At 52.3% G+C, this 12,479-nt stretch overlaps 1 protein-coding gene across 1 annotated transcript in view; it reads left to right on the top strand.

Annotated features, from left to right (window-relative positions):
* The window catches only part of LFNG (LFNG O-fucosylpeptide 3-beta-N-acetylglucosaminyltransferase), a 38,817-nt gene extending 27,843 nt beyond the window's left edge, over positions 1–10,974 (top strand). Inside the window, exons 3-8 of the mRNA XM_015425033.1 lie at positions 2,017–2,116; positions 3,182–3,335; positions 5,917–6,002; positions 6,959–7,124; positions 8,831–8,916; positions 10,327–10,974. Of these exons, the coding sequence (XP_015280519.1) occupies positions 2,017–2,116; positions 3,182–3,335; positions 5,917–6,002; positions 6,959–7,124; positions 8,831–8,916; positions 10,327–10,393 (659 nt within the window). The 3' untranslated portion in view covers positions 10,394–10,974. The remainder of the gene's footprint in view (positions 1–2,016; positions 2,117–3,181; positions 3,336–5,916; positions 6,003–6,958; positions 7,125–8,830; positions 8,917–10,326) is intronic.
* Positions 10,975–12,479: the final 1,505 nt, after the last annotated feature.

The raw sequence follows: 12,479 nt of genomic DNA, 5'->3' as shown, positions 1-12,479 counted from the left end.
ACCGCAACCCTAGAGTCTGACTCGGCTGGCTTTCGAGCAAGGGAACCTTTACCTTTACTAACAGCCACACAGAATGTCCATTAGAGCACCAAAGGAGATGATATTTACCGTTTCTCCCTCCGGCGCAGTACTCATTCTCCCTGGGTACTTCTTTGGCAGAGTGTCAGAGTCATTTGCAAAGCAAAGGAAGAAAAGTCCACCCCTTATCCCCCCACCCACCCTGTCCTTGGGTCCCTAAGCAGCTGTCATTGCCCTCCCAAAAAGGACAGAGCAGAAATCACACCCCAACGGTGGGGAAGATCCGTTTCCGGATGTCCCGGCTTCCCTCGATAGGCCGGGCCCTCCCCTTCTCCCTCCAAGGGCTCGCTTGACTGTGATCTTCCCGAACGCCTGCTTTTGGCCTCCATGGGCGTATGGCTCCTTCGGCCCTCTGTTGACGCCTTTGCAAAGGACAGAGGATTGGGCAGATGGTCTTTTGGAATGGGGGGGGGAGATTAACTAGGTGTCTTTTTCCTCTCCAGAGAATGGGCCCATTAACTTTCTGAATCGGAGAGGGGGAAGGAGGGGGGGAACTTACTCATCGAGTGTTTATGGAGCTCCCCCCCCCCTCCCCAGACTGGGTCAGGCCCCGCTATTCTTCAGATGCAAATGTCCTCTATTCATGCCCTGAATGGGTTCCCACCCACCCCCACAAGACGTCCCAGCGAGTAACAGGTGGCCGCTGATGGGAAAATGCCACTTGAATGGGACGACAACCTCCCCCCTGGCATCGGCGCCCCCTCCCCCTTCGGAGGCCAACTTGTAACCCCTCCCCTCTTTTCTGAGTTAACATTCTTGGGGGGGGATCAGGCTATAAACTTGGGAACAAAAAGAAAGCTGGTCTTCTTCTTCAAACAGCCTTTAGTGTAGGGGGAAGCCAGGGACACACACACCTCTTGGGGAAATTCAAAGCCGGCCGTATTTAAGTTGCCGCTGGATTTTCGTTTTAGCAGACCCCGACACGGCTGCCCTGTTTGCGAGAGTCACAAATAAACAGAGGAGCATTGGAACGCTTTAAAGATGGCCCATGTTTTATTCCAGCGCAACAAAAGTAACTTCCCCCCCCCACCATAGAGAACAATGGAGGGGATGGGGGCAACCTGTTTGGGGGCCCGTAGAGTTGGACCCCCTGGTCTGATGTTCTTGAAACATGGTTGGTATCTTGGGGAGAGGCTCCAGCAGCTATCCTGCGAGTTTGGAGCCTTTCCGTCAAACCCCCTCCCCTCCAGCCCCCAGAATATACCCTATGTTTTCACCATTGACTTCAGTGGTCCATAGGATATAATGGGGCTGAAACTGACATTCGGCTGGCCAATCCCGAATGGGCTGGTACTGCCGAAATTGACATGCAGGAGTCTTTCTGCCAGCCGAAATTGATTCTGCCCGATTCGGCCGAATCCGAATCGGGCCGAATATTATTATTTTTTTGCGCACCCCTAGAAAGAATTGGCTGGACCATGGAGCCATGAAATGCAGGATAAAGGGATACACAGAATGAGAAATGCTGCCCCTAGAATCCTCTGTGTTGTCCAGGATGATGCTGGGACCGGTCACCCTAGCGCCTCTTGAAATGTCACTGTGGATTCCGGAATGGCGCATATTGCGCCACGAATGCCCTGAACAGGATTGGTGGCGGAGGTGGGGTGTTCAAGGCAAGAGGCATCCAGAGGTGGCTTGCCATGGCCTGCCCCTGCATAGCAACCCCAGACTTCCTCGGTGGTCTCCCATCCAAGTAGTAACCAGGGCCGACCCTGCTTAGCTTCCCAGATCTGACGAGGTCAGGATCTCCTGGGCTTATCCAGGTCAGGGCAGAACGAGAAGGCCACCCCGTTTCATGCCATTCAAGGTTGCCCAGACATTGGAATCGGGAAGGGTGTCCGCGATCGTTGTCACCCAATGGGATGTTTTATGAATTCCAAGCCAGATAGAAGTTTGCAAAGGTGACCGTCCCCCGTCTCTCCTTTTCTCTCCCTGTAGGGAACGTCATCAACACCAACTGTTCCGCTGCCCACAGCCGCCAAGCCCTGTCCTGCAAGATGGCGGTCGAATACGACAAGTTCATCGAATCGGGGAGGAAGTAAGTGCAGGCGGGGACGACCCTGGTTTGCAAACTGGCCTGCCACTCAGCGGCAGAGGTCCTGGGCAGGAGGGTCCTGGGCTCAGTTTCTAGTCAAAAGGATCAGGTCGCGGGTCCCTGGTTTGCAAACTGGCCTGCCACTCAGCGGCAGAGGTCCTGGGCAGGAGGGTCCTGGGCTCAGTTTCTAGTCAAAAGGATCAGGTCGCGGGTCCCTGGTTTGCAAACTGGCCTGCCACTCAGCGGCAGAGGTCCTGGGCAGGAGGGTCCTGGGCTCAGTTTCTAGTCAAAAGGATCAGGTCGCGGGTCCCTGGTTTGCAAACTGGCCTGCCACTCAGCGGCAGAGGTCCTGGGCAGGAGGGTCCTGGGCTCAGTTTCTAGTCAAAAGGATCAGGTCGCGGGTCCCTGGTTTGCAAACTGGCCTGCCACTCAGCGGCAGAGGTCCTGGGCAGGAGGGTCCTGGGCTCAGTTTCTAGTCAAAAGGATCAGGTCGCGGGTCCCTGGTTTGCAAACTGGCCTGCCACTCAGCGGCAGAGGTCCTGGGCAGGAGGGTCCTGGGCTCAGTTTCTAGTCAAAAGGATCAGGTCGCGGGTCCCTGGTTTGCAAACTGGCCTGCCACTCAGCGGCAGAGGTCCTGGGCAGGAGGGTCCTGGGCTCAGTTTCTAGTCAAAAGGATCAGGTCGCGGGTCCCTGGTTTGCAAACTGGCCTGCCACTCAGCAGCAGAGGTCCTGGGCAGGACGGTCCGCGGCGGCTCACAAAAAGGGCAGCACATGCCAATATAAAACAGTAAAACACCTAAAACATATAAAAACAACCGCTATCAAAATGAAGTGCTCGGTGGTCAGAGCAAGATGGAAGCCTGCAGATGAAAATCCGAGCCCGGTTCGGATTCTGCCTTAAAATGGCAAGCCTGGGTCCTGAGCTCCTGTTGAATGCAGTGAGGACTCCTGCCCCAACGTGGGCAGCTCCTACGAGCCTGGAAATGAAGCAAAGGATCATGGGAAACAGAAGGGGTGTTCAGTGGGGCTGGCTCTAACCCGGACCCTCTCTTGTCGTTGTCCCGCCAGGTGGTTTTGCCACGTGGACGACGATAACTACGTGAACGTGCGGACGCTGGTGAAGCTGCTCTCCAGTTATCCCCACACGCAGGACATCTACATCGGGAAGCCCAGCTTGGACAGGCCCATCCAGGCGGCCGAGAGGATCAGCGAAAACAAGATGGTAAGAGCGCCGGGAGCGCAGATCGGAGGGCTGGGTCACGTGACGCGCGCGATCGGTCCCTGGAGGCCTTCGCCCCAAAGCGCTGTTTGAGTTGAAGGCGGGGAACGGTCTCGCGGTGGCGATGAATCTGGGCGGATTCATTTCACGGCGGCAAGGGCGCTGCTTGCGCTCAGCAAAACGGGAGACTTGGCTCGTGAGCCGGTCTGAAGACGGTGCTTTAGATCATCTGCTACGGCAGGGGTACCCGGCCTTTTAGAGCCTGTGGCCGCCTTTGGAATTCTGACACTGCCTGGTGGGCGCAGCCACAAAACGGCTGCTGCCAGAGTCGGCCGCAAAACGGTTGCCCCAGCTTACCCTTGAGGAGAAGATTTGGATTTATACCAGAGAGCGGCTTACAAACTCCTTCCCCTCCCCACAACAGACACCCTGTGAGGCAGGTGGGGCTGAGAGAGCTCTCCCGGGAACTGCTCTTTTTCATGAACAGCTCTTATCAGAACTACGGCTTGCCCAAGGTCATCCAGCAGCTGCAAGTGGAGGAGTGGGGAACCGAACCCGGTTCTCCCAGATTAGAGTCTGCACACTTAACCACTACTCCAAACTGGAGGAGAGGAGGAGATTGGATTTATACCCCGCCCTTCACTACTCGAAGGAGTCTCAGAGCGGCTCACAAACGCCTTTCCCCTCCCCACAACAGATACCCTGTGAGGCGGGTGGAGCTGAGAGAGCTCTTGACAGAAATGGCTCTTTTTCAAGGACAGCTCTTATCAGAACTACGGCTTGCCCAAGGTCATCCAGCAGGTGCGAGTGGAGGAGTGGGGAATCAAACCCGGTTCTCCCAGATGAGAGTCCGCGCACTTCACCACGACACCAAACTGCCTCTCTTTTGTCATCTTCCGGGCATGGAGCAGGGGTGATCACTGGGGGTGTGTGGGGGCGGGGAGGTAGTTGTGAATTTCCTGCCTTGTGCAGGGGGTTGGACGAGATGACCCTGGAGGTCCCTTCCTCCCAACTCTATGATTCTATATCACACACTGAAGGTCCTTTTGCCGTGGCGCCAGCTGCTGTCAAAGAAACGTTTTTTTAAAATCTGCGCAGCCAATCAGATCTCCAGTGGCCAGTCGGGAGCCTTGAGAGGCAAAATCCCCATGCAGCACTGCCCACTTCCTAAGAACACTTGGTGGGCGCCGGAAAAGCTGTCGGCGGGCACCAGGTTGGGGACCCCTGTGCCGCGGTCTTAAATATACTGTAGGGGAGAAACTGGAAGCAGGAGGAAATGGAGAAGTCCCCAGTGACGGGAGAACGTGATGCCTCTTGGCATCACTTAGGAAAGGAAGGGGCCTATTATAGGCTAATATCTAGAAGGTCGGTAGTTCAGCAGTTCGAGACCCGGGTTGCCGCCTGACGGAGTGAGCTCCCGTCTCTAGTTCCAGCTCCTGCCAACCTAGCAGTTCGAAAGCAAGACATTGCAAGGAGATAAGTAGGTACCACTTCGGTGGGAAGGGAACAGTGTTCCGTGCGCCTTGGTGTTTAGTCACGCCGGCCACATGACCACGGAAACGTCTTCGGACAGCGCTGGCTCTTCGGCTTTGAAACGGAGATGAGCGCCGCAACCCTAGAGTCGGACTCAGCTGGCTTTCGAGCAAGGGAACCTTTACCTTTATCTAGACCAGGGGTGTCAAACATGCGGCCCAGGGGCCGGGCCGGGCCCCCGGAGGGCTTCTGTCAGGCCCACAGTGGAACTGGCTGTCTTCTGCTGCTGCTTCCAGTTCTGCTGCTGCTGCTGTGTCATCGTAGTTTTGCAGCTTACAGATACACACACCTGTGTTAATTAAGATCAAGTATAGCTTATAACATGTACAATAACTGCAAAACAGTATACAAAAGTCCTGAGAATCCAAAATTACAAACCAGCCAGTTAATCACCAACGAAGAGCATACTCAAGATTGCAACAGCACAGGACATTTTGATGCAACGATTCAGAGCAAGAGGTGTCAGTGATCAGACACTTTTAAATAAACAAAGTATTGCAAGAGTGCTGATGTTTTAAGCATGTTTTTTATTTTAAGTTAAAAAACCCCTCTTTGTGTTTGTGTCCTTTATAAAGTTTATATCTCTGTTACCTGGCATGACATTCTATGATACACCCGGCCCAGCCCAACAAGGTCTCATTCATGTCAGATCCGGCCCTCGTAACAAATGAGTCCGACACCCCTGATCTAGACGCTTGTATGACTTGTGTGTTTCAAGTTTTTTATTTATTTAAATTCTCCGTAGTCCGCCTTTCTCACTGGGGCTCCAGGCGGATTACAGAGTGTAAGCCAAATCAATTGAACCGTGTGCAGAACAGCCGATCCGTACAAAGCCTAATGGAAAGGGCTGGCCAGGAGAAGGCCGTGCTTTCAATGGGGATGTGAGAAGACCCTTTCTCTCCGTTCCTCGATGACTGAGCTGGGTCAGCGGATCCCTCCGCACAACGGAGACGGTCTGAAGGGTTCTGGGCAGGAGCCGGGAAGTACGGTGTTGCTGAGAGGGTGGCCGAGGTGGGCTTTTATGAACCCGTTCTCTTGTCTTCCTCTGCAGCATCCGGTCTACTTCTGGTTCGCGACGGGCGGAGCCGGTTTCTGCATAAGCCGGGGGCTGGCGCTGAAGATGAGTCCCTGGGCCAGGTAAGGCGTCTGGCGCTTGCCCTTGATGCTGTTGGGTCAATGTGTTGTCTGGCCCATAGTGGTGTGTGTGTGTTTGTCTAGAAACGTCTAAATAATTAAATAAAGGTACTTAGCAGCAGTATGGTCAGAGGCAGTGTTCCCTCTAAGCTGAGTTAGCGTGAGCTGGCTCACAGTCTTTTAGCCTCCGGCTCACACGCTTTTGTCTTAGCTCAGGAAGGAGGGCTCCAGAGCAAACTAATTTAGAGGGTTGTCTGCAGGGCAGACCTGAAAGTGCCCTGGCCTGGAGAGCACAGGCTATTTATTTATTTAATTTATTTATTTCACTTTAACCCCACCCTCCCCGCCAGGCAGGCTCAGGGCGGATTCCAAAAACTGACAAGCAGTATACATTCACAATAAAAAATACAAGACATCAGTTAAAACACAACCAGTCAATAGAAAACATTCATTAGATGGCGATAAAACTAAAGTGCAATTTAGGGACACATTCGGTGGTGCCACCGCGTTAGGTCGTATCTCAGAAGCTCAGCAGGATTGGCCTTGGCTAGTATCTGGAAGGACAGCCTCCAAGGAATACCAGGGTAGTGACACAGAGGCAGGCAAGAGCAAAACCACCTTGAAACGTCTAGCTCACTACCTAGTGGTGCATAATGCTAAAAGAGCTAGAACTTCTGGCTGCCAGGCAATCTTAGGATCTCCCGGCTGCACCACACATGCTGCCATATGACAATTAATTAAGATCTAAAGGTGCCTTGGGGCAGAGCTCCTGTCCTCTTGTCTTCTGCAAAAGGCCTGCGTTAGCCTTAATTCTAACACGTTTCCTGCCTAGAAGCCAAATGCTTGGGAAATAACTTATGGTACCTTATCTGGCTTAGAGCAGAATTAGCCCTTTGTCATTCCCCCACCCCCTGCTGAACCACCCCCTGCTGAACCCTCCTTCTGCGTTCTCCTGGCAGTGGCGGTCACTTCATGAGCACCGCGGAGAAGATCCGCTTGCCAGACGACTGCACCATCGGCTACATCATCGAGTCTGTGCTGGGTGTGAAGCTCATCCGGAGCAACCTCTTCCACTCCCACCTGGAGAACCTCCATCAGGTGCCCAAGACGGAGATTCACAACCAGGTATCTTCTGCAGCTCTCCCGGAGCAGTCATAATGTTCGAGAGCTGGCGTGGCGTGGTGGTTGAAGGGCTGGACCTAGGATCTGGGGGGAACCAGGTTCTAATTCTCCCTCGGCCACAGAGGCGTGGGCCAGCCACACGCTCTCAGCCTGACCTACCTCGCAGGGTTGTAGTGAGGATAAAATGGAGGAGAGGAGAACGACTTGAGCCGCTTTGGGTCCTTGTTGGGGAGGAAGGGAGGGTAGAAATAAAGTGAATAAATTAGTTCATAAGAAAGAGCCAGTTGCCAATAAAAATTTAAATATATAGAAAAAAAAGAAACAAGAAAGATCTCTTATGCTCTTGTTATTGGATGGGTACATGCCATGTAGGACTAAGCTTTTACTCCATCTTGTCCTTGCAGCAGGGGGCACAGAGAGAAGTCCAGTAATGCTGAACTTTAAATGATTGCAACTTCCAAGAAAACCTAGCCTGTCCTTTTTATACATCATTAGGATAAGAACCTAGCATAGTTTTTTTAAAGGGTACTGTGTGTTTTCACCTTTTCTTTGTTCCTTTGCTCTACCTGAAATGTGTGCAAAGGCCACGTGTAACCTTTTTATTCATTTATTAAACTTTGTTTCTAGAAACAAAGAGCCAGAAGCATCTAATTCTTGTTTGTTGCTAGTATTGCTTTAGAAGCCATTAAGATCAACTTGTGATTCAGAAGCTCTCCAGCAAGAAGAAGAGATTGGATTTATACTCCGCCCTTCACTCGGAGTCTCAGAGCGGTTTACAATCTCCTTTCCCTCCCCCTCCCCACAACAGACACCTTGGGAGGTAGGTGGGGCTGAGAGAGCTCTTTTGAAGACAGCTCTTGAGAGAACAACTCTGAGAGAACTTGTGACTGACTCAAGGTCACCCAGCTGGCTGCATGTGGAGGAGGAGTGGGGAATCAAACCCGGTTCTCCTAGATTAGAGTCTGTGCTCCCAACTACTACACCAAACTGGCTCTCAAGGATCTTCTCTGTTGCAAGTGCAAGTTGGGGACAGCTAGACTCTTCCCCAATTTGGTATCGTGGTTAAGAGCGGCAGACTTTAATCTGGAGAACCGGGACTGACTCCCCACTCCTCCACATGCAGCCAGCTAGGTGACCTTTGGTCAGTCACAAGTTCTCTCAGAGCTGTTCTCTCAAGGAGCAGTTTTCTCACTCTCAGCCCCACCCTACCTCCCAGGGTGTCTGTTGTGGGGAGGGGAAGGGAAAGGAGAATGTAAGCCACTCTGAGTGAAGCATGAGGTATTAATCCAATCTCTCTTCTTCCTCCTTCTCCTCTTCCTCTTCTGTCAGTCCGAGTGAAGGGTGGGGTATAAATCCAATCTCTTCTTCTCTTTGGGCATTATACAGAGAAGGTGTGGGTGCCTTTGCACCACGAGTAATTCCAGAGAGGGTAGCGATGCTAGTCTCTAAAACTGCCGCAGGGCTCCTAAGAAAAGTATATGCCAGCATTCTATCAATTCTGTTAGTCTTCCCGGTGCTGCAGGGCTCACATTTGAGTTCATGTCGACACTGTCAGCATAGCTGCAGTCTGTAACACGGTTTTAATGAGGCAGGGGCGCAAGTTCCGGTGTTAGAATACATTAAATAAAAAATAGACAGTAAAGAAGGGACCTGGGGAAGTGGCCTGGATAACTCAAAACCTTTTGGGTTTTTTTTCTGTTGTTGTGCAGGTGACCTTGAGTTACGGGATGTTCGAAAACAAGAGGAACTCAATCCACATGAAAGGCGCTTTCTCGGTCGAGGAGGACCCATCCAGGTGAGAGCCTTAAGCTTCCCCGACAAGTAACAGCAGACCAGAAAGCTTTTCTCTAAGTTGCCAGGGGTCCCTCCGTCCAGTAATGTAGGGATCTTGGAGAGCCGCTGATAGGCGGAGTTCTTTTTGTCACTCCTACGGATCCCGTTCTAAACAGCAAGAGACAGCAGAGGTCAAACCTGGGAAGTCCTCCATGCAGAGCATTTTATCGATTCACTTCAGCTTGGTGTAGTGGTTAGGAGCGAGGACTCTAATCTGGGAGAACCGGGTTTGATTCCCCGTTCTTCCACATGCAGCTGCTGGTGTGACCATGGGTCGGTTACAAGTTCTCTCGGAGCTATTCTCTCACCTGCTTCACAGGGTGTCCGTTGAGGGGATGGGAAGGGAAAGGAGATTGTAAGCCACTCTGAGACTCCTTCGGGTAGTGAAGGGTGGAATATAAATCCCCTTCGATCTCTCTCTTCTTCATTTGTAGTCTGCCTTTCACGCTGAGGATCTAGCCAGATTACAAAGCTTGGTGCGGAAATGCAATATGACATTGTATAATAAACACAGCAAACAATAGAAATAAAACAGAATAATAAAATCAGAAAGCAATGCGATGAACACAGGATCATTTGCCTCCCTCTGCCTAAAAGCTTAGAGTCGGTTTCGGGAAGAGCCTAGAACTGGGGCAATGCTCCCTCTAAGCTGTGGAGTCCTGTGAGCAAAAATTCTGCTTTGTGAGCTACTGCCATTAAAGTTGTGAGCGAGCGATCTGGCTACTGCATAAATTAGTTTGCTCTGGAGCCATCCTTCCTGAGCTAAGACGAAAATGTGTGAGCCAGAGGCTAAAAAACTGTGAGCTGGCTCACACTCACTCAGCTTAGAGGGAACACAGAACTGGGGTCCCCAACCTTTTGGAGCCGTGAAACGGATGCCACAAAATGGCCGCTCGAGAAGGTGGAGCCAGCCACAGAATGGCCACCGCCACCACCTTTGGAAATTCTGACAGAGGGTGGTGGGCACAACCGCAAGATGTCTGCCGTAGAAAGTAGCACTCACCAGACATAGGAAGCGAGGTAATTTCAAATAAACACCCTGGGGAAGAGGAGTGAGAGCGAATAAAACCAACAGTGAGGTGGTAGCTGCGGCAGAATCAGCGTTATTTTGTGCAGCCAATCAGATCTCCGTTGGCCAATCAGAAGCCCTCCTGGTCAAGAGCCCCACACAACTCCGCCCACTTTCTAAGATCACTTGATAGGCGCCAGCAAAGGTGTCGATGCACCACGTTGGGGTCCCCCCAGCCCAGAACTTAAAGCGCTTTGATTTTTCGAAAGCAGGTTAGCCGAGTCTATGCTCCTGTTATCTGGGTTTTCATTCATCTCAGGTGCGGTGCTGACCCAAACGACTTCTCTTCTTTTTGCCTTGCAGGTTCCGCTCCGTCCACTGCCTGCTGTACCCCGACACCCCTTGGTGTCCCCTGAACGTCGCTTACTGAGAGACAAGGCGTCCGCCCCTTTTCTCGAACCTCGTCCTGAGTTCCCCCCGGTATCCGAAGGGCTCATGGGACCTGTGTGTGCGTGCGCATGTGTTACGTGTGTCTGTGTGGGCGCGCTCCCTTTGCTGCGAAGCGATCGGCTGTTAATTACTGTGGTTAATTCACAGTGTGCATATGTTTATAGGCTGCCGTGCGGCCTCTCCTAACCCCTCCCCCTCGCCCAGCTGCCCCCTCCGGGCAAGCTGAGCGAGGGGATGTTCTCCGCGCCCCTGCCGTTCTCGATAGGGCAGAGGTTAGGTAGGTGGGAAGGAATTGCGCTTCAGCCCGTGCGGTCTTTTGCCAAGGGGTTCTGGCTATGGGTGCGACTGATGCCCCGGCCCACCCCCGCAACCAGCTTGGGTACTTTGGAGTATTGCTTTGCAGAGTTCTTACAGAATGGCGGCGGCTAACGCTCTTTTGACTTCAACGGGAGGCGTCTTTTTTTTCCAGTCTGTGGGCACCTCTGGAATTCTGACACAGCGTGGCAGCCGCAAAACGGCCGCCCCCGAACGTGGTGAAGCCACAAAATGGCCGCCGCAAAACAGCTGCTCCAGAAGGCGGAGCCAGCCACAAAATGGCTGCCACGGCTTAACCTTCAGTCACACGGTGAAGATCCTTGTGCTGTGGTGGTAGCGGCTCCCGTAGTATTTTTTTTTTTTAAATCTGCATATCCAATCAAATCTCCAAAGACCAATCAGAAGCCTTCCTAGGCCCCCCCGTGGTGGCGGGGACCCCCGCCTCAAACCTTTAGCCTGCCTTTCCTTCCAACCCGAATTTTCTTAAATCCCATCCGTGCAACTTCTAGAAGCGCTTCTAGGAGTGCCAGTTCTCATTCCTTCCCACCTGCTAGGCTCCGGCTAAGTTTTCAAATGAAGGTTTACGTGCTAAAAGGTTCTTTTTGTTTCTGATAGTCGACTATTCTTGTTTTTGTTGGTTTGTTTTTTTAAAGAAAGAACTCTTCTCCTGTCCACTTCCGGAGCGTGTTTGTTTCTAACTATCCTGAGTCCCGAAGGACTCTCCTTTTTTTAACAATTAAGGAAAGTTGCATTTCGAGCTGGTCTCTGGGACTCGCCCGCTCTCTCTCGGTTGCATCGAAGGGAGACCGACAACATCGTAAGAACCCCAGAGTTGCATGCAGACGCTGGGGTTTCCCTGCCTCTTTTCACTTAGAGCCGCATAATCGGAAATACCGGGCATTTCTCGAAAGGATCGGGCAGCTTTGTCGAATGGCTGCATTCCTGGCGAGGAAGGTCGCATCCAGTAAATACATACCGAATGGCCAATCTGTCGTCGGGTCTCCCTTCCGTGCAAAATCTCTCTCTGCCCGCTTGTCATTTCTACCGGACCATCTTTTCCCAGGCTAATAACATGCTACCCAGGTCACGGCTTAAAAGGTGCCACGGGCGCTGAACGGTTGCTTCAGTTCCTTGAGGGAAAAGACTTCTAAAGCTTCCTTTTCGGAACACAGTTCCATTATTTCCCCGACGGATGTTTTCTCCATCCCATTGGAGAGAGGGTGGTCCCATGAATGCATTAAGCTGCCTTATACTGAATCAGGCCCTCGGTCCATCTAAGTTAGCATCGTCTGCTCAGACGGACAGCGAGCTCTCCAGGGTCTCAGGCACAGAGGTCTTTCCCATCACCTGCTGCCTGGTCCTTTTTCAACTGGAGTGGCCCGGAACTGAACCTGGGACCTTCTGAATGCCAAGTAGAGCTTCTATCTCTGACCAGTGGAGCACACACAAAGTCAGTATTGCCTACTCAGAGTGGCAGCAGCTCTCCAGGGTCTCAGGCATTTCAGTCTTTCACATCACCTACTGTCCGGTCCTTTTCAACTGGAGATGCCAGGGATTGAACCGGGGACCTTCTGCATGCCAAGCAGAGGCTCTGCCACTGAGCCACAGGCCCTGTCACAGACACTTGGCCAATTCCATAATCTTTTCAAAGGGATGCAAAGCCCGGGCAGCCATATGGGAGAGAAGGCCAAACCCCAGGGCGACAGCTGGTGTACTTCTTGTCACAGTTTGTCGAGGTGCGGGTTCGGGAT

The sequence above is a fragment of the Gekko japonicus genome, unplaced genomic scaffold (genome assembly GCF_001447785.1).
Source record: "Gekko japonicus isolate JY-2015 unplaced genomic scaffold, Gekko_japonicus_V1.1 scaffold2449, whole genome shotgun sequence".
NCBI lineage: Eukaryota > Metazoa > Chordata > Lepidosauria > Squamata > Gekkonidae > Gekko > Gekko japonicus.
This window is presented reverse-complemented; position numbering and strand designations above follow the sequence as displayed.